The 27,228-nt window shown below is 30.9% G+C and overlaps 1 protein-coding gene across 4 annotated transcripts in view; it reads left to right on the top strand.

Annotated features, from left to right (window-relative positions):
- Window positions 1-27,228, top strand: part of LOC114345387 (glutamyl aminopeptidase) — an 83,073-nt gene that overhangs the window by 7,767 nt on the left and 48,078 nt on the right. For all 4 annotated transcript variants that reach the window (XM_028296235.2, XM_028296222.2, XM_028296229.2 and 1 more), the window contains exons 2-3: window positions 2,593-2,802; window positions 10,142-10,412. In XM_028296235.2, coding sequence (XP_028152036.2) covers window positions 2,673-2,802; window positions 10,142-10,412 — 401 coding nt within the window. In that variant the 5' untranslated portion in view covers window positions 2,593-2,672. The remainder of the gene's footprint in view (window positions 1-2,592; window positions 2,803-10,141; window positions 10,413-27,228) is intronic.

Below are 27,228 nucleotides of genomic sequence, written 5' to 3'. Positions count from 1 at the left end.
AAATACATCATAATCGATTTGGCTGAAAATTTGCCCACAGATAGCCAAAACATATGACTTTAAGTGGTTAGAAGGATTTGAATTATATTACAATACCAAAAAAGTTTTACTTGTACATGCAATAATATCAGACTGAAAAGTATACTAGTCCAGTCGGGATATCATTTGACCTTGTATGCCGAGCTGCCCAAAATTTTATTTTTCTAATCTTTAGGGGAGTCAATAGTAGCCTAAATTTAAAATCGCGAATGAAATCCTCCGTTGCGTTAGCCGATACTTTGATTTTATAGGAGAACTGTTTTCGGTCAATATCTCCGCCATTTTTAACTTTTCGACAAAAATGGTACGAACTGAAATTGTTCCAAATAAATCGTATTTACAATTATTATAATTTATTTTTAACAATTTTTGTCGTGAGGTCGATATTTTCTGAGTTAATTGTACTTACAGTAGACGCCTATATTTTTTACTATGATATTGAATGTAACTTTTTTGGTATTGTAATACACTAACCGGCAGAGAAAACGGGCACCCCAAAAAATGGGTCCTTTTTAATGTCTTGTATTTCCTAAACCTGATGTCCGATTTAAGTAATTTTTTAATATGTTATAGCCTTATTCTTTATCAATATCGCTGTAATAATATTGTTGCTAGACAGGTACATTGTCATTGTATACAGGGTGTACGAATCAAACTGTGTTTTTTTCTCAAACTTTGGAACACCCTGTGGAATGTTCTAGCTTTTATAAAATACTGAAATTATAACCAAACTATAGCCTCAGGTTTTCTTAACATTCTGTTTTTTGATTCATTCGCTTATGTTGGATAATAAAAAAGTTAAGCACTTTAACAACTACCCCTGTTTTTCGTTAATACAGTGTGTTTTTAAATAAGTACGGCAAACTTTAAGGGGTAATTCTGCATGATAAAATAATGACAGTTTGCTTTATAAACGTATGCCCGCAAATGCTTCGTTTCCGAGATAGGGGGTGTTGAAATTGTTCTTACAAACTGACGATTTATTTATTTCTCTAAAACAGTTTGTGATATGCAAATGAAATTTGGTAGATTTTAAGAGGTAGTTATTACGCATTTTTTGGCATACAATTAAGAATTTTATATTCACCATTGGCGTGCATACGGGTATAAATATTTTAGATATATCCCGTATGCACGCCAATGGTGAATATAAAATTCTCAATTGTATGCCAAAAAATGCGCAATAACTATCTCTTAAAATCTACCAAATTTCATTTGCATATCACAAACCGTTTTAGAGCAATAAATAAATCGTCAGTTTGTAAGAACAATTTCAACACCCCCTATCTCAGAATCGAAGTATTTGCAGGCATAAGTTTATAAAGCAAACTGTCATTATTTTATCATGCAGAATTACCCCTTAAAGCTTGCCGTACTTATTGAAAAACACCCTGTATTGACGAAAAACAGGGGTAGTTGTTGAAGTGCCTAACTTTTTTATTATCCAACATAAGCGAATGAATAAAAAAACAGAATGTTAAGAAAATCTGTGGCTATAGTTGGGTTTTAATTTTAGTATTTTATAAAAGCTAGAACATTCCACAGGGTGTTCCAAAGTTTGAGAAAAAAACACAGTTTGATTCGTACACTATGTATACAATGACAATGTACCTGTCTAGCAACAATATTATTACAGCGATATTGATAAAGAATAAGGCTATAACATATTAAAAAAATTACTTAAATCGTACATCAGGTTTATGAAATACAAGACATTAAAAATGACCCATTTTTTGGAGTGGCCGTTTTCTCTGCCGGTGAGTGTATAATTCAAATCCTTCTAACCACTTAAAGTCCTGTATTTTGGCTATCTGTGGGCAAATTTTCAAACAAATCGATTATGATGTATTTTGGGAATGGAGGGAAATGTAAAAAACGGTATTTTAACGTTTTCTACACTATAAAATTTGATCAAAAACTTGTTTTGAATCAAAATAACTTATTATAATGCCATATAATGACATTTTTCAGTGTCTTCTATTAAAATATTATGTTTTCCATGGATACTTTACGATAGAAAATCCAAATTTGTATAAATAAATACCAAATCACTGTAAAATCGATTAAAATAACATTTTGAGAAAAAAAAAGAAGAAGACAATTCGATCTTAGGTGTGTTTCATTTCTACACGCCGCAGATGCTATATACCAATTTTTAGACAAATCGGAGATCCAAAAGTTTTTTTGATCCAAAATTGAGTGATTTGAAATGGAATCACCCTAATACATTTTGAACGGGAAATGCGACATACATATATTTAATTTTACACTTAATGTAATTTATTTACCTCCACTCGTATATACTGAATTGTTGCAAAAACGTTAAAAGTCGTTTAATTTCTTATTTGGCCTTTTTATTATTTTTAATGACGCCCGGTGTATGTAGGTGTATGTAGTATGTACCTAATTTCAAGATAATAGAATTTTATCATAAGCTACATAATACACAAGTCTGTATAACATTCCTAATCTGTCTAACAATACGGTGTGAGGTGATGGGGATGGTATTTATGTTTTTACTAGAGCACAAATTAGTATTATGTCTTTTTATAGCGGTGGTGGCCCTTGGTCTCTCGACTACGATTCTTGCTATAGAAAATAGAAGTTTGAGGCTGGCAGTACGAAGATTAAATATGGAAAAAAACAATTGCGAAAAAAATTGCAATAGAGACCAATTGGCAAAGTACAGATTGCCGGACACTGTCAAGCCTTTGCTATATGATCTCTATCTTTATCCAGATCTAAAGACCGGACTATTTACAGGTAAGTGCACTTTTTTTATATGTATATATGTGTATATGTATGTGTATGATCTGATCTTTAAAACCAAAAACATATTTTTTTTGTGCCAGCGTAGCTCAGGCGGTAGTATGGTTGGCTCGACTGCTGGTAGGACGGAGTTCAAATTCCACCGCCGCCCGGCAAGAACAACTAGACATTTTTAAAAATATCTATAGGCCCCAGGTCGACTCAGCCTGAATAAAATGAGTACCTTGGGTAAAACCAGGGGTAATAATAGGCGGTTGAAGCGTGGCACTGGCCCTGTCACCTTGCTTGTATACCGTAGGCCCTAGATATAGCAGACTACCCTGCTATACTCCCAAAGCCACGTGAGCGGTATAAAACGGGAGACTATTATTATACATATTTTTTTTTGTTTCTTAGACGTTTTTTGGGTTTTTAGATGGTTAATTTATAATATAAACAAAATGTATGTATATTTTCTAAAATAATCTCAAGTAATTATGGATTTTGGTTATTACCTATATGTTTTTTGTTACATAAAACGTTAAAAAAGTCGGTTTGCTTTTTTTTACTTATCGTTAAGGGGGGGTATGGTTTGAAATATTTAATTTTTTTATTATTTCAAATAAAAGTGCATACTTTCAAGAATACTCTCTGAAAATTTCAAAATAATCGGAGTAAAATTACCAGAGATACAGCGTGTTGAATATCTCTACCTTCGACTCGCTTTGCCGCGACTTCGCGCCAGCACGCTTAAGCGTAGTGAGAAACGTTAAACAACTGTTCGCCTTCTCTTTTGTAGATTACTCCTCGATTCAAAAAACATATTCCAATGTGCATCACTTTACGATTTTACAGACACATAAGAAGATAAAGATTGAAGATGCAGTTGTCAAAACTTACGTATTTTTTCTCAAAACTGCTTTTTCAAATGCGGTGGACATTGTAACTGAAAAACTACTCGGCCGATCTACCTGATATTTTGCATAGATTTTCTTGAGGTAACAACGTCGAGATATTTTTCTTTTTTTGCTTATTTTTTGTTCAACAATAATAAATCTGTTGATTTTCACAAAATTTTTACCAAAAATTTCATTTTTTTGATTTCCAAATTTTTGATTGAGTGATACCAAAAATTCAAAAATCATTAAAAATAGAAAAACTCGACGTTGTGACCTCGTGAAACTCATAAGCTAATTAAATCTTTTTGAATTTTTTGTTTCGTATGATCTAGTGACGAGTTCTGATGTCCACCGCAAAATCCATTTTTTTGTGGGCTGTCTGTCAAAATTTGTCACCAATGGCTTACTTTTCACTATTTTGGATTTAATTTTTTTCTAAATATTCTTTGAATTGTACTTAATATGTTTATATTTAATTTAAAAATAAAATAATTGTACCATAGCTTCGAAAAAATTCACAAAAATTTGCTTGATATGTTGATTTCAAACCATACCCCCTTCCTTAAGCAACAATATTTCAAGTTTACAAAAATGTATATCTTAACAATACCGAAATAATAATAAGATCATTTTTACCTACAAAAATAAGAATAACATTTGTTGTCCGGGCTTTTTTTATTCATATTGTGTTCTTAGCCATAGTTCTAAAGTGTAATTAGCCTTTAACATCGCCTTAAATGTTTCACTACAAAAATTTTATTGAGGATATTATTAGTCTTCTTCCTCTTTATAAGCAATTCTGCTTGTTCGTTGGCAGATTGATATCTACGTCTTACGTCTATGGGAGGTTGTCATTCCATCCTTTATGCGTTCGTCTGATACTTCTGCAAATTGGAGATCGTTCTCTTGCTATTTTGACCACATGAGTCTTTCCCCACTCTGCTTATTTGGTTATTCCATTTTTTTGCTGTTTAGTGTCCATTCGTTTATACAGTCTACATTACATTTTCTTCTGTCTTCACTCCTCCTTCGATCTCTCAGAGTATTTCCTGTAAAATTCTTTTCAGTATTCTCATCTCTGCTGTTTCTAGTAGTTGTGTTGTAGTTGTGTCGGGTCTTGTTTCTTCTGCAAAAAAATGTGGCATTATTGACCTTATGCTAGATTTAAAAATTTTTTACTTCATCTCAGTGTTAATATGTCGATTTTGCCATATAGTGTTATTGAGGTATTCTGCCCGTCTATTTGCTTTTTGTGCTTGATCTCTCACTTCTTTGACTAGTAGACTAGTATTTGCAGTCTATCTTCATCTTGAGCTATCAATATTGCGTCTTCTTTCTTACCCGTTCTGCATTCTCTTCCGTTGTTGACACTTTTGAAGATGTCATCCATGATTAGATTGAAAAGCATAGGGGTCAATAACTCCTCTTGTCTTATTCCGCTGCCTATGTCTATAGTTTCTGTAAGTTGTCTATCTGTTCTGATTTCGGATTTGTTGTTTTGGTACTTATAGGGGAGTGAAATTAGAACGAAAACATGCATTGTTTCGGAAAAATTCAAACAAGCTTATATTTTTCTAAAACCTTTTTTGTTAGTTTATATACATGTTAAAGTAAAAAGTTATACTCGCATATTTAATGCTAATTGTTTATTCATTGTTTAAACAATAACAATTGTTTTGTACAAATAATTTTAAAAACATCGTTGAATTCATCATTTTACTTTGATCAAATATGTTTCTATTTTGTTTTTGGTTATGCTGAATCCGAATATGGCATTACAATTTGAAAATTCTTATACAGAAGCACTTATACAGTATGTTTGCGTAGCTAGGTACCACATGGAAAACTTTTTTATTATCAATTTTACGAAAAAAAGTTATTCTTCATAAAATGCTCTACCTGGTCTAGAATCTTATGATACAACCATCAGATATCAAATTTTTTTAGTTTTATACGAGGTATGTAAATAATATAAATTTTTCTTACGAGTTAAGTGCCTTTATTATTCACAATATTTTAATTAGAAGGATGTAATTGAACACTGAAACATATATGTTTTAATTCCAAACAACTTTTCTTAATAACAATTTTTGATATTGTGAATTATAAAGGTACTTTACTCTTGAGTGAAATTCATATTTTTTGACATACCTCGTATAAAATTATTAAAATTTTATATTTGATTGTTGCATCTTAGATTATATACGATGCAGAGTATTTTATAAGGAATAACTTTTTTTCGTAAGACTGATAATAAAACAGTTATCAATAGGTTCCAAGTTACGCAGACATACTGTATAAGAACTAAAAAAAATTTTTTTGCTGACCATTTATTATTGTTGAAGCTTATTATTAAATGTATTTTAGGTAAGTTTTACAGAAAAAAGTTTTGATCACTTTGTATAAACATTTTTTTAGCTGGTAATTTTCGGTCTTTGTATTACATTTTTGTTATCTTTCTTAATTTTCTTAAAAATAAATAGTTATTTCATTTCTAAAGTAAAATAATTTAGTGCATTTTAAAGACTACATCCTAATCTTAAAAAAACACCTACAAAACTGTAATAGATCTGAAGATGCATGGGATGCTGAAATAGCTATATGGAGATGGTGGTCCAGGAATGGAATAGAAACAAAAACTGCTTTTATTATTTTTCATCTTTACTCAGAATTGAATATTTAGAAACTGTCTTTCAGTCCTTTTCCTTGACGGAGAGAAGGTAAATGCGTGGCCAAAGTGTCCTATTTGCTTTCTCCTATTTTCGGCGTCTCTTGTGCTTATACAGGGTGTTCCGAAAAGATTGGTCATAAATTATACCACAGACTCTGGGGTCAAAAATAGGTTGATTGAACCTCACTTACCTATATACAATAGTGCACACAAAAAAAGTTACAGCCCTTTGAAGTTACAAAATGAAAATCGATTTTTTTTCATATATCGAAAACTCTCAGAGAATTTTTATTGAAAATGGACTTGTGGCATTTTTATGGCAGCAACATCTTAAAAAGAATTGAAGGGAAATTTGTGCACCCAATAAAAATTTTATGGGGGTTTTGTTCCCTTAAACCCCCCTAAACTTTTGTGTACGTTCCAATTAAATTATTATTGTGGCACAATTGGTTGAACACATTATTTTTAAAACTTTTTTGCCTCTTAGTACTTTTTCGATAAGCCAGTGTTTATCGAGATATTTTGAATATTTGTCGAATCCACCACATATTTTTATATGGTTAAGTACGATTATAATAGAGACCTGTTAATAATCTGAAGATTTATTTATAATTTGCATTTTTAGGTATATTTTGAAAAAGAAGCTACGACTCGTACGAAGCTCGTACATCTCGATAAAAGGTGACTTATGAAAAAAAGACTAAGAGGCAAAAGTTTTAAAAACGCTGTGTTTAACTAATGGTAACACAATAATAGTTTAATTGGAACGTACACAAACATTTGGGGGGTTTAAAGGAACAAAACCCCCATAAAATGTTTACGTAAATGTATTGAAAAAGAAGCCGCATCTCAATAAAAAGTGGCTTATCGAAAAAATGCTAAGAGGCAAAAAAGTTTTAAAAACGTTGTGTTTAACTAATGGTACCACAATAATGAATTAATTGGAACGTACACAAAAGTTTGGGGGGGTTTAAGGGAACAAAATCCCCATAAAAATTTTATGGGGTGGACAAATTTCACTATAATTTTGTTTTAAGATGTTCCTGCCATAAGAATGATACATGTCCGTTTTCAATAAAAAATCTCTAATAGTTTTCGATATATTGAAAAAAATCGATTTTCATTTTGTAACTTCAAAGGGCTGTAACTTTTTTTATGAGCACATTTGTACTAAGGTAAGTTCAATCGAACTATTTTTGACACCAGAATGTGTGGTATAATTTATGACCAATCTTTTTGGGACACCCTGTATATTGTAAAAACCAGAGATACAGGATGCAGCCAGAAAGCAGTTTATTAACGAAAAGTCTTGGATTTAAAATATTGTTTATTATATTTTTATTTCAATTATTCTAATTGTTTAAAAAGTAGTAAACTTTGTATCTAGGGCTTTTCGTTGTTTTTCTCGTTTTGCGAGAGATGTCGCTAGATTGCGTCTCAAAAGGTGGAACCATTGTATCGCGATGGTTTCCTTTAAATAGGCAGGGGTGTTAATATTCGCTTCAGAGTTGTGACTGCATAGCTTCACTGAAGATGCATGGGATGCTGAAATAGCTATATGAAGATGGTGGTCCAACTCTGAGTCGAATAGAAACAAAAACTGCCTTTATTATTATGTAATAGATCTGTTCAAACTTGAGTAATACCGTCTTAAAGTGGTGTTAATTCTGTAAAACTATGAAATTTTCAAAAATTACATTTTTTGAGACGTATCATTTGAATTAAATTTTTGAGATATTTTTTGAATAAAACATCGTTTAGTAAGTTGTTTGAAAGGTAAGTTGTGCAAAATTTAGAGTTTTATAAGAAAAATTGTATTAGTTACACATTTTTAAATAATTTTTAAACAAAATTCATGTAAGTCTCACTTTCAGCCCACACCGTACCTATGCCCATACATTTTGTTTCTTTTTATTATAACCATAACATAGTTTAATTATTCTTCTTTCATGTCCAATTTGTAAAATTTCATTTGATCGATTAGTTAAAGAATTACATTAAAATAACTCAACTGTGCACTTCGCCGTACGCTAGTTTACAGTGCGCCAATGTTTGTGAGAAGGGTGACTTTAGCGTTATTAATAAAAAATGATAGAAGCTACAGATTTAATTTTAGAAAAATCTTTATATAAGGTTTTTTTGTAAAATTTTCTGAATTTTGCAATGGTCAAGTCAATTTTTTTCTAAAATTTATATTTTCGGAGTTATTTAGAAAAAATCTAATTTCGTAGTTCATTTGTTTAATAAAAAATGAAGCACCCACTTCTTGAGTAGAACTTTTTGATATGTTGTTTATTAAACATTTCTTATTGAAATTACAAAAAGTTCTATCTTGTTTGATTTTTTCCGAAGTGAAAATCTATTATGCACTCCCCTATTAGATATTTTCAACAGTTTTTATGATAAGGGGAACTTCTCTATTATACAGAATGACTATACTTTTGTGTCTCCCTGTCAAATGCTTTCTTTAAGTTAATTTGTTACAGAAATGCTGGTTTATTATACTCTAGTGATTCCTCGTTAATTTTCTTATGACGAATATTGCATCTCTGTACTCTATCTTCCAGTACGAAAACCCTGCTGTTTATCTGCTAAACTTATCCTCTGATTCATTAATTGTTCTTCTAAAATATTAGTTGTTATTTTTTATAGTAGTATTTAACAAGTTTATACCTCTGTAGATTTCTGGTTGTTTTTTATCTCCTTTTTTAATCGTATAATTAGTTTGCTAGTTCCCCATTCTTCCGGTATAATTTTGTTAATTAGTATGTTAATTGTTCTGTCATTTACCGGCAGATTTTTTGTTCTTCAGCTTCTCAAGCATCTTTCGAACGTCCTGTGTATTTATGTTAACTTCTTCATTTGTGGTAATTTCTGGTGTTTCCTGTTCTAGCGTCAATTGAATCGTTTATTTCAGAAAGGGGTCAAGTCACAAAAACCTGCTTTTGAGAAAAACAAAAAAAAACGTGTTTACATTCAACAAAAATTTTATTTATATAAAATAAAAATTTTCACTAATAACCTGTATTGTTTGTCAAAAATTATTGTATTTTTCAAAAATTTATCTTGTTAATTTGTTTAAGAAAAAAATAACTAATTTTTTGCACTTGGTCCCTTTCTGAAATAAAGTTGGTGTTTACATTCAAAAAAATTTTATTTATATAAAATAAAAATTCTCACCAATAACCTGTAGTGTTTGTCAAAAAGTATTGTATTTTTCAAAAATTTTTCTTGTTAATTTGTTTAAGAAAAAAATAAATAATTTTTTGCACTTGGCCCCTTTCTGAAATAAAGTTGGTGGTTACACAATTTTTAAGCAAGGAGTCATGCGTTGTTGCATGGCATCTTTCTGCCCTATGGCAGCAATTGATTCCTTTCTGCAACAAAAGCTGTTTTTACGTTTAAATTAAAAAATTCCACCAAAAACTCATTTTGTCAAAATTAGTCACTTGACCCCTTTCTGAAATAAACGATTCAATTATTGTTCTTTCTTGCATATAGCTTTTTTAGATAGTTAATTCATGTATTCTTTTCTATGTGGTTTAGCTCTATTAATTTCTTTACCTACGCATACGTTCTTTGACATCTTTAAAGCGCCACATTTCGTTTTGCAGACCATGAAAATCATAAAATCATTGTTATGTTTCTTTCGAAAAACCTTCTCAGTGATCATTTTTTTGATTCTTTTTGCAAGTGTATATGTTTAGTTTCGTATTGTCTTGTAATGATCGTATACCTCTTTTGTTTTGATGGACATGCACTTCAAGTAAAATATTTGTTTCAGGAAAAGTAAATATCTCTTTGGAGATTTTAAAAGAAACAGAGAGCGTGAGCTTACACTCAAAGGGGCTCAATATTGCAAATGTGAAGGTTGCCTCCCAGCCAGGAACATTTATCACAGAAAAGACCTACGATTTACTCAACATCAAAAGACAAGATAATTCTAAATTTATACCTGGATTTGATAATATTGAGATTGAGTTTAATGGTGATATGAAAAACAGAATTGTGGGGTTATATACCAGCAGCTATACAACATCATCAGGGGAGAAAAGGTAAGTCTATGTAATAAATTTTTGGGGCTGGAAATTTTGATGGCTATACCAATTTTATAACTATAGAGCCATAAAAAGGCGTAATCAGAGGATATCTGCAATTATTAACTACCAATTTTTGGAAAATGACCTGATATTACTCGATTGTCATTATAGCCCAGTCAAATAAAGTTTTGAAACACGTTTTAGCATTTTGAAGTAACATTTTGTAGTAGATTTCAATTTGGGACCTTTAATAGCCTAGCTCTCTTCGTTATAGCCTAAACCAGTTGCAGAAAATCTACGACATTCTTAAAGACTACTAACGTATCAAAATAGTGTAATCACTTCTGTAAAATAATTGATTCTACGTGAATCTTGAGAAGAAAAAATGTCGCTGGCCAACCCAAACAAACGGCTTAGCTCAGGCTAGCGTACTAGCACCTATACTTTTCAAACCTGTACACCAATGACCAACCAACGCCAACTTTTACTAACAACTTTTTATAGGCAGACGACTTAGGTTACAACGCAAGGTTCAAGCTTTGAAGAGGTCGAACAAAAATGGGAAGCTGCTTATTAGCCCGATCAAAGAACAATCTGACCCACCAAAAAATAAAGGAAGGATCAAAATTTGGGAATAGGTAGTTGAAATTGTCTATTATTATATAAGAAAAAGTTTACAATTCTACATCCCCTCCATTTTTCAAAAATAGATGGGAATACCCCCCTCTCGAAGGTGAAAAATATACATTCAAAATAAGTCCGGAATTGGATAAAATGACTAATTCTAAGCAACTTTTATTCTATAGAGTTTTTTTCCCTAAGTCAATACTTTTCGAGTTATTTTCAAGTGAATATGTTCATTTTTAACAGAAAAAAACATGTTTTTGGACGGTTTTTCGGAGATAACTCAAAAAGTAAGTATTTCAGCGAAAAAAATATTAGCAAAAATATAGCTTATAAAAAACTGAAAAAAATGGTGTATGATTGATGTCTGTAGACCCAGTAGAAGCAGAGTTATAGCTAATGAAAAGTAGATTCTTCTTCATCAAATTCCAAATCGAATATTTTAATGTGAAATAACCCAAAACGGAGCACTTTTCGGGGAAATTCATTTCAACTTTTTTAAAGTGTTTAAAAAAAGGATTATTTTTGATTTTTAAAAAAACTTGTAACATTAAAAGTAAGTGAGTTACGCTGAAAATATTGTTGGTCCCTTTTATTTTTTGGAAAAAAAAAAGATCGCGAAAATCATCCTATAATTAGCATCACAAATAAATTTTATCATTACCACTTCTCAAGTTACTTTGCTTATGTATTATTTATATGATCTGTAAGTTTCATCGGTTCAAAGTGCTTATTTTTGAAAAAGCTGTAGTTAAAATGGCTTGAACGAGTAACTAATCGCGAGTTTAGGCAAATTTTGAACATCCATAGCATAATCAATTTTAGTATAACAAGAAAACAAAAAAGGAAAAATAATCAGAAAAGCAAAACGTACATTTTTTTACTGTTTAAGATTTTTGGTATTACTAATAATTTTTACGTTAATTCCATGAACAATTCCATTTTTTTTCAAAATTAAAATTTTTGTTTTATTTTAAACCCAATTTTTTTCAAAACTGAGCACTTTGAACTTGATGCGGTTACGATTAATTTTATTTAGGAGGTGATTTTCGCGATTTTTGTACCAAAAAATAAAAGGGACCAACAATATTTTGAGCGTAACTCAGTTATTTTTAATGTTAGAATCTTTTTTAAAAAACAAAAATAAACCTTTTTTTAAACACTTTAACAAAGTTGTAATGAATTTTCCCCGAAAAGTGTTCTGTTTTTTGGTTATTTCACATTGAAATATTCGATTTGGAATTTGACGAAGAAGAACCTACTTTTCATTAGCTACAACTCTGCTTATACTGGGTCTGCAGACCTCACGCGTACACCATTTTTTTCAATTTTTTATAAGCTATATTTTTACTAAGAATATTTTTTTCGCTAGAGTACTTACTTTTTGAGTTATCTGCAAAAACCGTCTATAAACATTTTTTTTGTTAAAAATGAACATATTCACTCGCAAATAACTCGAAAAGTATTGAATTAATTAGTGAACCTCTATAGAACAAAAGTTGCTTAGAATTAGTCATATCCAATTCCGGGCCTATTTTGAACGTATATTTTTTCACTCACGAGGAAATATTTTTCACCCGGTATTTCCCAATTTTTGTAAAATGGAGGGGATGTAGAATTGTAAACTTTTTCTTATATAATAATAGACAATTTCAACTACCTATTTCCAAATTTTCATCCTTCCTTTATTTTTTTGGAAGTGTTCGTAAAATTTTGTGTTTCCTGATCAGGCTGTATAGTCTAAGATACGATATAAGGTCGATTTGCACCGATCTGTTTAAGAGGCTACAGTAGCGATCAACAGGTAGCAACAAACGCGTTCCAAGATTGCGGCTCTAATTTTGAATATGTTGTCGAGATATTTGGCACACATATTCGTAATATAATAAAGAATGGCGGTACAGAGCCCAATTTCAGAAATTTGTTAGTACGTGGAAATTACTCTATAACTAAATAAAATATTGGAAAAAAGGAGCCTGTACCGCCATTAAAAAGAAAAAAAAAACTTTCTTCAAATAAACTTTTTTATCCCATGCCTAGATTTTGTGTAATCTTGGAACTACTAAAATTTTTTATTTCTAACGAGAAATCGAACATATTATAACTAAATAACTAATTAGGCAACATAGAGAAATTATCACTGTCATTTTGACAAACCTGCGTCAGATTTTCTCTAATCTGTTCTGTCATCTTTATAGGTCTGGATCCCGCGTATGAAAAAAAAGTTTATTAATAGCAAGCTGAAAATTTGGTAATAGCTTAAGGGTGTCTAGTCGGACAAACTTTGATATATGGGAACACTGGAACAGGGGAAGTTTTAACTGTTCCACAATTAAAACTGCCCCTGTTCCAGTGTTCCCATATATCAAAGTTTATCCAACTAGACACCCTTAAGCTATTAACAAATTTTCAGCTTGCTATTAATCAACTTTTTTTTCATACGCGGGATCCAGACCTATTATCGATATCTGTTCAATGCAGTTGTGTGTTAATTTAAGAATTCGTTTTTGTTGTTTCATAGGAAAGTAGTGTTTATTGATAGTTAATTTATTATATATTTGTTGTTGTTGTATAAGTTGTTGTCCTCTTTGAAAGAATAGATTGTTGTTAATTGTGAGTTTTAGTTATATGTACAGTCGGAAAAATCAAAGAATACCCATGAAGGAACATGTAAAACACGCTGTATTTTCCTGTCACCGTGTCACAAAGAAAATTGCCCAGGGGAAGTACATGTAATAATAATTATTACATGTACTTGCGCTGGCCATTTTTTTGTGTGACACGGTGACAGGAAAATACAGCGTGTTTTATATGTTCCTTCATGGGTATTCTTTCATTTTTCCGACTGTACATAGATAGGTAAGTATTTTTACGTAAAAATATTTCGAATTCTAATGCGAGTATATAAAGTTTTAGGAGGATTTTTTATTCTAAAAATATTATCAATAGTTTAACAAAATGGAAAAAGTAAATCAAACGAAAAATAAAGTGAAACCTTCCAAGAAAAAGTCCGTTTAAAAACCGTGCCAAAATTATGCGAAAATCGAAATTTGTTTCGCTTCACAACAAAAAATGATTATTTATTATTGTTTTATTATTAAATATTTTATGCACAAATACCTTTCTAAATACCTATCTTAACATAAAATTTTCACCCATTTTGGTTTATTTTTATAAATATCTATTTATTAATAATAAAATCGTTTTCTATTACTTCCATTTAGCGCGACTATGATATTGTCAAAATATTAATCTTAGATAATGTCAAAGATTACCACTGTTGCCAAAGTTTATGATACTATCGCCCGAAGTTATATTTTGTTACTACCTGTTGATCGCTACTGTTTACTCTTAATGGATAAAAATTATTGCATATGTAATTTAGCATGTTAACAATTGCAAAAAACCAGGGTTGTCCAATCTAATCTTGTTCTAACTATATTTAATTAATAATTAAAAAATTACATTTTTTTTATGAATTTAAAAAAAAATTTCGACCGGGGCAAATATTATTTCAGATTTTTTGGATCATTCTAAACAAAAAAAGTCTTTTGTAATTTTTCTCTAAGTTGATCGTTTTCTAGTTATAAACAATTTAAAACTGAAAAAAGAAGGAAAGATGACGATTTTCAAGGCTCAACAACATAAGTATAAAATATCATTTTTGAAATTACGAAGTACCTAAATTTAAGTTGAAACCTTAATCTATCAGTTCCTGATAAGCCTTTTGGACTTATTTCATTCTGAAACATTGTTTTTTAGTTGTTAATGCCCGTCTCCCCATAAGAAACCTTTCTCATTAACAATTAAAAAAATATGTTTCAGTATAAAACATGGCTAAAATTCTTATCGGGACCTGATAGAAAAAGGCTTGAACTTGAATTTATGTACTTGATGATTACAAAAATCATATTTTTTACTTGTGTTTTTGAGCCTTGAAAATTGTCATCTTTCGTTCTTTTTTCAGTTATAAATTGTTTATAACTCGAAAACGATCAACTTTAGAAAAAAATTACAAATGACCTTTTTTTATAACTTTATTATTTGTACTGCGATTTTCAAGATTCTTGCATCAGTTTGTAGGCACATGTTTTGATGTCGTTTGTTATTATGTATTCCGGTAACAAAATTTTTTTGCTTAGATGGCAATTTTGTGGTGGAATTTTGTGCCGGTGAGTGTAGTAAAGTCAAGGGTACAAATTCTTTTGCTTTTAAAGCCTTCATCTTTGGCGTGTCATAGACGGCTGATTTTCAAAGGAATCGTTTTGAAATTTTTTTGTCAAAAGTTGAACTTTTAATCTTTCAAATGGTGCTTTTTAAATGAGTTAATGTTTATAAAGCACCGGTGAATTTTTGAGAAAAAAAAAAGAGCTAACTCGGGTTCTAAGAGTCGTGGACTGTATCAAAGAGGGTCTTGTTAAAATAGGTACTTCCCCGGTCTATTTCAGCTAGGACATGCTTGACAGTTAAAGTTTGATATTTACAGAATCTTGTCTATACTAAACAATATTCTTCTTCTTTTTCTTCTTGTAATAGGACTATGTCCTGTTTCTTCTGTTACAGTCTCTGCTGCGATCCGGAGCTCCAGCTCTCGTACCATCGTTTTTGGGTCTTTCTATGGGTCGCTTGGTGTTGGGCTTCTGTGTCTTCGCCCATTTCTCCATACGTTCAGGGTCCATCCGATCTACGTGGTCTCTCCACATGCGTCGTCGTGCTCTTGTCCATCTCACTACGTCTTGAACGCCTAGCTCTCTCAATGTGTCTTCGTTTCGTATTCTATCTCTGAGTAAACAATATTATTAATATAATATTAATATAAATATGTCAACAACTACATTCACCTACTCACGGCTGTTGATTGTTTGCTTTTCACGGTCACAGAGTATTGCCAAAATTTTCAAAGGAAATTAATCGATAAATGTGGTTAAAATAAGGTATCCGGTTAGTTGAACCAACCATTGCCGATTAGTACCACGTTAAATTATCTGTGAAGTTTAAATAAGTAACATTTTTTTTTCTATTTAAATTAATTCTAGTTGATAATATAATTGAGTTGTATTTCCGATGGTACGAGATTTACATTCCCAAAATTATTTAGGAAACTCATTAAATAAAAAACAGAAGTAGTAGTTAAAAGGAAAAACTAAATGATCTACTAAATGGTATAACTTAGTTGCTATATAAGACACCTGGTTGACAAAGAATTCCTTCGAATGAGCCTTATACAGGGTGTTTCATTGGGAAAGTAACATACGTTAACTGTAGAAAGAGGACACTTGGGCGATCTCAAAAATAGCATACTTAATGGATCTTACGAGTACTCCATTAATAACAAAGATACTGGGTGTTTTATCTATTTTGCCATTTTCTTAATTGGTTCATAACTTTTTAACTACACTGTATATTTATTTTATATTTGGCACGCAAATATCATTTAAGGTGTACAATAAATTAATTTATTTACAATTGTAAAAAATGCAGATCCGGATTAAAAAATATTGGAAAAATGTTCCGACCCCAAAACAACACCCTGTACATGAAATTTTTTTAAAATGGACTTTTCAGTTGAAAAGAGGATGGAAAACTAAATTCAGTGGTATAATTTGAATTTTCGGCAAAATGATTTTTCTGGTGAAATTTTGAATTTTAATTCGGAAATTAAGTGAATTGCGAGAGCTCTAAGTAGAAAAAAATTGAAATACACAACTTGTCAACCTCACTGTATATTGATTTTATATTTAGCACGCAAATATTCTTTTAGGTGTCCAATCAATTAATTTATTTACAATTATAAAAAATCCAGGTCCGGTTTAAAAAAATATTCCGACCCAAAAAAACACCTTGTATATTAATTTTCTTTAAAATGGATTTCGCATTTGAAAAGAGGATGAGAAACAAAATTAGTGGTATACTTTGAATTTTCGACAAAATGATTTTTCTGGTAAAATTTTGAATTTGAATTCTGAAATTATGTCAATTGCGAGAGCTCTTGTAGAAAAAATTAAAATGCGACTTAATTTTAATTATGTAATACCATTATTTAATCTAAATTGGTAAAATGTTAATATTTTAGTGTTTTCTTATTATGTGTGAAAAATAGTTTTTGGCGAATATTCATCTTTAAATAATGAATAAAAATTAAAGGGTCAATAAAGAATACATCACTTTAATCAACAAAATAGCTAAAAATTATAACAAAACAGCGAAAATTTGCAGCGTTTAAAACTAAATTACTTATTTAAAATTACCACCATCAAAAATTATTTTTTTTATACGTAGGTACGGTAAATTTTTGTAGTTAGGTACATAGCGTCATGTGTACTGTGTACTGTGTGTGTTGAGTAAGTGTCTTGTTACATTGCAAAGTCGACGTCATTGTCTTTGCAAAGAGACGCTAATTGTATTCGAACGTCTGCGGTCCCTCCGGTGAGTACCGATCCCACAAGGACAGAAACTATTTTCATTTATTAATTTATAATAAACGAAAAATTTCTGACTCTGGTGAGATTCGAACTCACGACCATTCGGACCTTTCGATCCAAAGGTAGGCGCTCTTACCACTGAGCCACAGAGGGGGTCATCAAAAATTATTGTTATGTGTGCAAATGTTAATATTTTACCAATTTAGATTAAATAATGGTATTAATTAAAATTAAGTCATATTTTAATTTAGTTTACTTTGAGCTTCGCAATTCACATAATTTCAGAATTCAAATTCAAATTTTTACCAGAAAAATAATTTTGCCGAAAATTCAAAGTATACCACTAATTTTGTTTTTCATCCTCTTTTCAAATGCAAAATCCATTTTAAAAAAATTTAATATACAAGGTGTTTTTTTGGGTTGGAACATTTAACAATATTTTTTAATCCGGACCTGGATTTTTTATAATTGTAATTAAATTAATTAACTGGACACCTAAAAGAATATTCGCGTGTTAAATATAAAATCAATATACAGTGTGGTTGACAAGTTGTAAGCTGTATTTCAATTTTTTTCTACTTAGAGCTCTCGCAATTCACTTAATTTCAGAATTCAAATTCCAAATTTAACCAGAAAAATCATTTTGCCGAAAATTCAAAGTATACCACTGAATTTAGTTTTTTATCCTCTTTTCAACTGAAAAATCCATTTAAAAAAAATTAATGTACAGGGTGTTTTGGGGTCGGAACATTTTTCCAATATTTTTTAATCCGGACCTGGATTTTTTACAATTGTAAATAAATTAATTTATTGTACGCCTTAAATGATATTTGCGTGCCAAATATGAAATAAATATACAGTGTGGTCAAAAAGTTATGAACCAATTAAGAAAATGGCAAAATAGATAAAACACCCAGTATCTTTGTTATTAATGGAGTAAGACCCATTAAGTATGGTATTTTTGAGACCGCCTAAGTATCCACTTTCTACAGTTAACGTATGTTACTTTACCAATGAAACACCCTGTATAGTGATGAGCGTGCTAATAACCGGCAAAATAGCGCAAAAGATGAAAAACGTATTAAGTTGTGAGATACAAAGAAATGAAACTAATCGAGGTGGTAAATTTAGCGATATTAACATATAAATTTAGATTATATTGATTGTTTCCCACCTTTACACGTATCAGTGGAGTATGTCAACTAAAACTGTCACTGTGACAGTGGCAGTTGCTAAACTCATCCGATACGTCTAAAGGTGGGAAACAATCGTAGTATGACAAAATTGATCCAAATAATGATGGCATAACCCAGACATCCAAAGTGAAAGTTATCCTCCAACACCAAATTGTTCTATATGGTCCACATAATGTTCAGAAAAAAGTCACACCATTTTGAGCGTCGGGTTTGGGTTTTCATTTTCGTAAATATTTCTAAAACTATGCGGTTTAGCATGAACCACCTTCTATACAAAAATGTTCTACATTAAATTTAAAATAAAAAAGGTCCTATGCATAAACCTTCTAAAATGAACGGTTCCAAAGTTACGGAGGTAGTATAGTGTAATTGGTCCAAAAAACGTCTAACCCAGACATCAAAAGTAAAAGTTTTCCTCCAACACCAAATTGTTCTATTGTACAGTGCTAGTCAAAAGTCCGTACCCCCCCTCGTATCTTTTGAACGGTTATACCTATAATAGTGAAATTTGGAGGGAGGAAATAAACGGACGTAAGCTTCTTAACTAGTCATGATAGGTGACGTAATAGTGACAGATGACGTTACAGAGCCACTGTGACCGATAATTTTAAATGGGACCTTATGGCAAGTGATACCTCGTTTGAAAGGTATTCAAAATACCTATTCAGTCATACTAATTGTGTTTGAGTTTAAGCTAATTTTGATGAATAACTGAAATAAATATAAAATTGGAGTTTCGCATTTAATTAATAAAAATTCAAAATTCCGCATATAATTACTTGTCAAAAAGGTTGACGTTGACGTAAAAACTATTAGAGAATTGAAAAACGTCAACCTTTTTGACAAAAAAACCATAGGCGAACAGTTGAATTTTTATTAATTAAATGCGAAACTAAAATATTATATTCATTTAATTTATTCACCAAAATTCAAATCAACTAAAACCCAAAAAAATTAGTATGACTGAATAGGTATTTTGAATACCTTTCAAACAAGGTATCACTTGCCATAGGGTCCCATTTAAAATTATCGGTCACAGTGGCTCTGCAACGTCATCTGTCACTATTACGTCACCTGTCATGACTAGTTAAGAAGCTCACGTCCGTTTATTTCCTCCCTCCAAATTTCACTATTATAGGTATAACCGTTCAAAAGATACGAGGGGGGGTACGGACTTTTGACTAGCACTGTATATGGTCCACATATTGTTCAGTAAAAAGTTACATCATTTTGAGCGTCCGTCCGGTTTGGGGGGGGGGGGGGGAGATGGGAGAGAAGTCGGTAGATTAGTAGTTTTTCGTCAATAGTTCTAAAACTATGCTTTAGCGTAAACAATGTTCTATACAAAAATGTTCTACATAAAATTTAAAACAAAAAAGGTCCTATAAATAATTATAAAATCAACGGTTCCAGAGTTATGGAGGGTGAAAAGTGGAGGTTTTCGATACTTTTTATATTATTTGGACAATTGATGATTATTTTGGGTGGTGAGGTTGACGTTTCTTCAAGGGCTTATCACTAACATACCATCGGCTACTAAAATAGCAAATTTTATTTACAAAAAAAATTTCTTTCATCGGTAATAATATTATAAATTGTCCAAAAGATATAAAAAGTATCGAAAACCTCCACTTTTCACCCTCCGTAACTCTGGAACGGTTGATTTTATAACAATTATGTATTGGACCTTTTTTGTTTTAAATTTTATGTAGAAAATTTGAGTATATAACATAATTTACGCTAAAGCATAGTTTTAGAAATATTGACGAAAAACGTAAAACAACTACTAATTTACCGACTTCTCCCCATCTCCCCCCCAAACCGGACGCTCAAATTGGCGTAACTTTTTACTGAACAATATGTGGACCATATAGAACAATTTTGTGTTGGAGGAAAACTTTTACTTTGGATGTCTGGGTTAGAACGTTTTTTGGACCAATTATAATATACTATCTCCGTAACTTTGGAACCGTTCATTTTAGAAGGATTATGCATAGGGCCTTTTGTATTTCAAATTTTATGTAGATTTTTGTATAGAAGGTTGTTCATGCTAAACTGCATAGTTTTAGAAATATTGACAAAAAACGTAAAAAAACTACAAATTTACCGATTTCTCCCCCCTCTCCCTCCCAAACCTGACGCTCAAAATGGTGTGACTTTTTTCTGAACATTATGTGGACCATATAGAAAATTTGGTGTTGGAGGATAACTTTCACTTTGGATGTCTGGGTTTGGGTCTAGTTATACCATACTATTCTGCTGGTTATTAGCGCGCTCATCACTGTACCACAGTATAAAGAGACTGTATTCTGAAAGTTGGTACATAACTTTATAGGTACCTTATAAATGTTATTTTAATGATAGAAAGTGGGAAAAACTCAAATATCATGAAATATTTTACTAAATCATTGTGAATAAGGCAAATTTTGAACGTGGTATTTATACATGTTCAAATATTCAAAAAATTCCTTATTTTTTGAAAATCGCTGGTTAATACTGTTTAAAGGTGATAAGAGATGCAAAAATTCAGTAAAATACCCGAAAATACTTGGGAAAACCGGATTTTTCGCATGTTTCAAGAAATCTCAAGCTTCTCTGAGTATAGGAAACACATCGTCTTATGTTGTTTTATAAACTTTTTGATAATATGCTGTTATTGATGTAGAGTGTAGAGAATTAAAACAGTTTGGAAAATCCAGTTAAAAACCCTCGAATAACGTTTGAAAACCTGTTTTTTTGCTCAAATGATGGTTGTGTTTTGTGTTTGCTTCTTTGAGGCCTGAAAATATTAGTTTTCATATATTTTTTGAAAATGAATTGGAGACGCATTGATGCATTTTGTACGGATCTCAAAATGTATGATTTACCCCACAAAATCTCTTAAAAACATTGAAAAACATGAGTTTTTGGAGGTTTGAAGATGTTTCGCCCAATTTTTGAATGTCCTAAGGGACTCGGTTACTTCAAATTATATTTAACCAATAAAAATACTTTGAGTTAATGGTAAGCAGTCTGTAAAATGGGGAAAATCCCCAAAAACCCATAAAAACAGTTTTTCCGATTTTTGAAGTGGACAAATATTGAAAAAATCAGAAATATATTTTTTGATAAACTGCACAAAATAAAAGAAATTAGACCTGCAGCCATTTCAAAAAAAAAAATTATATTTTTCGAAAATAAAAATTCGTTTTTAGGTTAATTCAATTTACAGGTCCATAAAAATAGATAAGTTTCGTAAAAGTTTCAATTATTCATATGAATTTTTTTAATCTTTTAAATATTAATTGCAACCCATCAAGAAAAAAAATATAAACGAAAATATGAGGTCTGGTTGTAAGGGGGAGGGGGTGGCGGTTTGTGGGAGGGCATTTTGTCTATCTTTACGGCGGATACCCTTTAGGATAAAGGGTTTTTGGATATGCCCGATCACCTACTCTAAAATATTTACCATCACTTCCGGTTATACCGAAAGTCGACTAAAACCTTATTTTAAACGTAATTCCCTGTGTACAAGTTCCCCCTATATCGATTAATAATCGATAGAACAGTTCTTGAGAATTCTGTCAATATAAGATTATGCTACTTTATATTGAGTGCTTTACGAGATACGACCAGTTCTGTTTTGAAACAGTGTCCGATTTGACACCCTGTATCTTTATAAATAATAAAAATATTTAGTACACATTTTTATATTATTATTTATTTGAACGGAACTAACAGTTTGCCGATAGAATAATATTCTGTATACAACGTAAGTAATTCAAAAAGAGGACTTTTCAACTTTCTTAAATATTTCACCCTATATATTATGTTGCTATTAGAAAAAACTAATTTTTATTATTTTCAAATTTTCGTAGTCTCCTCGTATGCTGTGTTTATCGGAAATACCAATAAACTGTTTATTATAACATGACCCTAATATTTAAAATGTGTGGTGCATACAGCACAGGACGCTGCATCTCGTGTAATTAATTCTGTTTTTTTCACATAAACTAATTTACAATATTATTATTATATAACGTACAGTATTTACCACAAACAAACATTGTCTAGATAAGATACACAAAATTAGTTGGAAGTTCTTAGATATGCACACGAATCTTTACTCTTTTGTTAGTCTTTATAAATAGAGATTGGCGATATCTATGAAGAAAATATGTTTAATTTTTGCATTTATTCCAAGTATTTGGGCTCTTGTATTGAAACCGAATAACAAAATATATTGATATTATACTTATAACAGAAAAATATTAATAGGTACTGAGATTCATCGAGAAATTACTATTGCCTACTATCTTTAATGGAAATAGAACGACAATTTCAGTTGAGAAAGCACGTTTATTGTGACGGTTCTATTTAAATTTCGAAACTTATTTTTTAGCGATAGAATATTGAGAAATTCATCAGTCCGTTTTAAGTCCACTGCAGGCCATTGGCCTCCCCTGTTACAGTCAGAGTGCACGGTCTTGTACAGTACGGATCCAATTTTTCGTCTTTCTTCTCTTTCTCGCTTTCGTTTATTTGTTTTTGTTGTCCATTCAATTAATTTACGTGTCCTCCTTACATCATTTTTGCTAGGTTAGCTTGCTTGGTTAGCCCATCTTCGTTTCAATCTCCTATCTCTCTCCTCACAACATCTGTAAATCTGGTTCTGCATATCAGATTGCTGACTGGCTGGATCAGCGCATATTTATCTGGATAAACTGTGTACTGTAAATAGTATACTTTCTGTTTTTGACTTCCATCTTGGTCCAGTGTTTTCTTGTTGTCTCGTTGTAGTTATTTTCTAGCTGTTGTATGGTTTTCCTCTTTTTTTTTCATCTAGTTGGTATTCAAGTGCTTGTCTCACTATGTTGTTTTGATCTTTCCTCAAAGTATGGCCAATCCATTTCCGTTTTTTCCATGACTGTCGTAGATATGTTAATTTGTTTTGTTCGTTCCCATAGTTTTGTATTTGTTATTCTGTTGGGCAAGTATATCTTCAGGATTTTTCTTAAATATTTGTTTTTGTAGTTATTTAGTTGTAATTTCGCCCTCTTTCTAAGTTTCCGCCCCATAAAGTAGTATACGTTTGATAGCAGCTATTAAAGATTTTAATTTTTGTTGTCTCCGATATTTCTTTGTTTGCCAAATTTTATTTAAACTGTTAAATGCATTTTAAGCCTTTGTTATTCTCGTCTGCATATCGTAAAATAGTTATATTAGTAGCATACAAAAATTTAAATAACATTGAAGACATTTTTGGGTACTGAAAATCAAAACATTTTTTTTTATTGACACTGTAACGATTGGTATTCTCCTTTTCATGAACATTTTTCAGTGCGTCACAAATTATAGAAAAAAAGGTAAGTCCGTGATAATACACATTTATGACATTTATTCTAACGTGGCATTTTAGTTAAATCTGACAGTTGTCAAATTTTATTTTCAATTTGGAATAAAACCAAATCAATTGTGTCTATTGCATTTATAAAATGGTATTTTCTTTCATTTGTATAGTCTTATAAATTGTACAGATTATATTGATAATAGTATTATTTTATTTAATAAATAATTCTTTTTTGATTATGGCGCCATCTATCGACAACTAGAATAATCACCAAACTAGAATAATTACCAAAGTATTCACAGACGTGCCTTTTTTTCTGTCACATACAATTTAATGCGTTAGAGAGAAATCGAAAAACTGTGACGCACTGAAAGATGATCATGAGAAAAAGAATATCGTAAAATTTTATACAGTTAACATATTGTCTTTGTTAACTGTGAATGAAGTACTAATAGGTATGTTAATCAAGTTTTATTTAACATTAAAACATGTGTAAGCAGTCACATCACGAATATTTTATTTTTTTAACATCTCGAAGACATTGGCACACTTACCAATATTTCGACGAGATCGTTTCATCGCTGAGACTATTATGGTACCGTTATTCGTCAATTGCAAATCTATTGTATTTATAGTCTGATCAAATAAAATTACAATACACGTAAATCAAAATGTAATTCAGTACAGACCGGAACAAATTTTATATCAAAGTTTAGGTAAAAAAAAAGATATATAATATATTTTCTATATAACGGAATCATTGTTTAAATAATCAAAACTGGGTTATTTTGCACACAATTTACTTTTTAACTGCTGCGGTAATGTATGTTTTTATTGAAGGCCTTTACGATTTTTTTTGCAAAGTTAAATATAAAAGCTTTCATTTAAGACTTGGTAAATTATATTTGACCGTTAATTTATTTAAATAATTATAAATAAAACTTGAAAAAATTTTTGCCAAAAATTATTATTTAAATTATAAATAAGCACTATAAATATTTTATTTTGCAGAAAAACTTGCGTAATCTTACCAACATGAACAAAAAAAATTTGGTTGAAGAGTATTTAATAGTTTACGAGATATTTAATTTGTTTTTTAAATATTACTACCTTTTCAATTGCAAAATCGCGGTTGTTGCCCATAGTATGTATATCATTTTTTTTGTTTTTATATAAATTTTCTACAAATGCATTGAGAAATGAAAATTTCAATAAAACTCCTCTTCAATATGGCATTTGAAAATGGTTATAATTTGTTTATAACTTGTTTTTTTAATAACATGGCGGGAATTTAAAAATTTTGAAATGCCGTTTCGATATTCGTGTTCCTGACAATTTTTCACACGTTTGAATAAAAAAAGGTTTTTTAGGGCCATTTTTTGCAGAGATAGTCTTTAAAAATTCGTACCTAATTTGTTTATAATGGCCATTCCACGAACATACGCCTGTTCGCCTGTAATATTTTACTATGCAACATAAGAAGTACGAAAGTAAATGGCGCTAATAATTATTACAATAAACAACAATGTAATTTGCAATTTACTTTCGTTCTTCTTATTTTGCACAGTAAAATATTCGTTGTCGAAGTAATCCAAAACAGGCGTATGTTCGTGGAATGGCCCATATATCAATATTAACATTTAAAAATGCGTGAGTATGTACATCTATGAACCCTACTGGTCCGAGAGCTGTGAGACATTTTTGAGTAGGTATTTTAGGCAACCTGAAATTTTTTCAGGTGACTCTTCCATGATAGCCTAATACAAAAATGCCGGTCTGGCTGGAGGGTAGCGGTTATTTTCCCCAAAAATCCCCCCCAAAGTTAAAAAAAAGGGTAAACATTGATATTACAAAAAATATCATTGGCGTGACTTTAAACTAAATTTAAATATTTAAATATGAAGAAAATAAACAGGCCAGGCGATTTGAGGACGATTTTAACTCTGCAAGATACTTGCATGGGCGCCCCAGGATTATTTCCAGGGGGTGCATCTGAACTGAACTTCAGAAGATTTCATCTGGATCTGTACATACTATTAACGAGTATAAAATATACAACTATACACATGCATAGCTATGTACATTTCTTCCGGACAGGGAGGTGCAATTGTTATTTTTACAGGGTATTTTTTAATATTAAAAATAAATATTCTAAAAAAGACAGGTTCTTTTTGGTGTAATTTTCTAACTGCCAGGTGAAACAAATAACGCGTGCATGTGAATGAAAAGGGCTATAGGTAATTCTTCAACATCTAACGGAAATGGATGGATACTAACAGATTTTGCCAAGGAATTAAAAAATATTAAATTTAAGTAGTTAAATTTTTAATTGAACATTGGTCTACAGAGGAGATGGTGCCTTTTATTGGTAATTTATTAATAAATTTAAATTATGATTTATGTGATTCGTATGTTGTAAATACTGATGGTATAGAAATGTCGATCGACGATAACATGACCTGCGAAAATCACAAAGAAGCCGACACGAAGATAGTTCATCACGTATGTAAGCTTAATACATTAGCAAAGACCAATATTCTTATTAAAACTTCGGATACAGATGTTTTGATAATTGAGCTTGGAAACATGGATAATCTCTAAAGTGACGATCTAGAGATTTTTATTGAGTATGGTACTGGAAATTTTAAAATATACATAAATATAACGAAGCTACATACGGAATTAGAGCCGTCTTTATGTACGAGATTGTTTGCCTCAATCAGTTTATGATTGCTATAGTTCATCAGCGAACCAAAGAGAATTTCAGGTATATTGCTGAGGGTAAGCTTACATACATGTTCTTTTTATAACTGAAATCTTTTTTTTAGTTAACTCAATTTTCTGCTTCTTCGTGTGCCTCATCCTTTCATGCCACTGGCGATCATCACGGCCCATTTTATTCTCTCTGCAGCGATTCTGAAGAGTTCTATTGTTGTTTTTAACACACCACTACTTTAAAATTTTCAACCAGGATATGCATCGTCTTCCCGGTTCTCTTTTTTCTAACACTTTTCCTTATATAACCAATCACATCACGTTTTTTATTTCTTAGTATATGACCAAAGTAGCTCATTTTCCTTTTCTTCATAGTGTTGAGTATTTATTTTTCCTTTTTCATCTTTCTTAATGTTTCTGTGTTTGTTACGTGTTGTGTCCATGATATTTTTTATATTATTCGATAACACCATATCTCAACAATTTCAAGCCTTTTTTCAGATGCGCCCGTGATTGTCCAGGCTTCGACTTCGTATAAAAGGAGA

The sequence above is a fragment of the Diabrotica virgifera genome, chromosome 2 (assembly GCF_917563875.1).
Source record: "Diabrotica virgifera virgifera chromosome 2, PGI_DIABVI_V3a".
NCBI lineage: Eukaryota > Metazoa > Arthropoda > Insecta > Coleoptera > Chrysomelidae > Diabrotica > Diabrotica virgifera.
This window is presented reverse-complemented; position numbering and strand designations above follow the sequence as displayed.